A 1,741-nucleotide genomic window follows, 5' to 3' on the forward strand; every position below is an offset into this window, starting at 1 on the left:
AAGCAGGGAATGGGGCTGGAATGGGATCCAGAGGGGTCTGAGTCCTCCTGGTTTGTCCTGGGCCATCCTCGGGATTGGTTTCCCTTGGGATGGGAGGGCAAAGGCAGGAGACAGTTCATCTACTATTCCCTAGTTTGGGAAGCAGGGAATGGGGCTGGAAGGGCAAAGCCAGGAGACAATTCGTCATCTACTCCCTGGTGGGTGGGGCCTTGGGAAGCAGGGAATGGGGCTGGAAAGGCTGGAATGGGACCCCAGAGGGGTCTGAGCCTGCCTGGGCCATCCTTAGGGTTGGTTTCCCTTGGGATGAGAGGGCAAAGCCAAGAGACAGTTCATCTACTCCTTGGGGTGTGGGGCCTTGGGAAGCAGGGAATGGGGCTGGAAAGGCTGGAATGGGACCCCAGAGGAGTCTGAGCCCACCTGGTTTGTCCTGGGTTGGGTTCCTTGGGAATGGGAACACTGGGAACAGCAGTGGCCCCCCCAGGAGTTGTCTGCTCTTCCCCCCAGGACCTGGCCCGGCTTTTCCTTTGGGTCCTGCGGGAATACGACGAGGTGGAGCCCATCATTTTGTCAGGTGAACCTCCCCCCTCAGACCTCCCCCCGTCCATCCCCTCTCCACGAGGGAACAGCCACGATCCCGTCCTTCCCCGCAGTGGGAGAAGAAGACGAGGTGTCCATCCGGGAGGCGGCGGAGGCCGTGGCAGAGGCCATGGATTTCCAGGGAGAGCTCCTTGTATCCTTCACCCGGGAGGGCTCCGGGGGGGAATCCCACGCTCCACCGGGACACGGTGGCGGCAAAGCAACGCCCGTTTTCCTTCCTTAATCCCTGCCATCCCAGTTTGACCCCAGCAAGGCCGACGGGCAGTTCAAGAAGACGGCCAGCAACGCCAAACTCCGGCGGTACCTGCCCGGCTTCCAGTTCACTCCCTTTAGGAAAGGTGAGGTGGGGACATGGAGGTCCTGCCTCTGCCAGCCTTGGGGGCATCAGGGTGGTCCATCCTTTGGGATGAGGGTGGTGGAACACTGGCACGGGGTGTCCAGGGAGGTTGGTGGTTTCTCCGTCCCTGGGAAGCGTCCAAGGTCAGGTTGGATGGGGCTTGGAGCAAGCTGGGATAGTGGGAGGTGTCTCCTTGCACGGTGGTTGGATGAGATGACCTGAAAGAGTCCCTTCCAACCCAGCCCATTCCATGATTCTATGAACAAAATCCATTCCCAAATCCCCAAACCCATCCCATGATTCAGACCAAAATCCATTCCCAGTCCCCAAACCCATCTCATGATTCTGACCAAAATCTGTCCCCAGATGCTCAAACCCATCCCATGATTCTGACCAAAATCCATTCCCAAATCCCCAAACACATTCCATGATTCTGACCAAAATCCATTCCCAAATCCCCAAACCCATCCCATGATTCTGGGACCAAAATCCATTCCCAAATCCCCAAACACATTCCATGATTCTGACAAAAATCCATTCCCAATCACCAAACCAATTCCATGATTCTGACTAAAATCTGTCCCCAAATCCTCAAACCCATCCCATGATTTTATGACCAAAATCCAGTCCCATTCCCATCTCATCCCATGATTCCATGACCAAAATCCATCCCAAATCCCCAAACTGATTTCACGATTTTATGACCAAAATCCATTCCCAAACCCATCCCATGATTCTGGGACAAAAACCCACTCCCAAATTCCCAAACCCATCCCATGATTCCATGACCAAAAATCCATCCCAAAC

The 1,741-nt window shown here is 55.1% G+C and overlaps 1 protein-coding gene across 1 annotated transcript; it reads left to right on the forward strand.

Moving 5' to 3' along the window:
• Positions 1–133: 133 nt before the first annotated feature.
• On the forward strand, positions 134–1,156 carry LOC113941292 (GDP-L-fucose synthase-like; the record flags this gene model as incomplete). The annotated part of the gene is made up of 4 exons (XM_027632454.1): positions 134–197; positions 505–571; positions 651–730; positions 836–1,156. Coding segments are annotated over 4 exons (532 nt in total), but the record flags the coding sequence as incomplete, so codon positions are not given.
• Positions 1,157–1,741: the final 585 nt, after the last annotated feature.

This window comes from Corapipo altera, unplaced genomic scaffold, assembly GCF_003945725.1.
Source record: "Corapipo altera isolate COAL_440 unplaced genomic scaffold, ASM394572v1 59733, whole genome shotgun sequence".
Lineage (NCBI taxonomy): Eukaryota > Metazoa > Chordata > Aves > Passeriformes > Pipridae > Corapipo > Corapipo altera.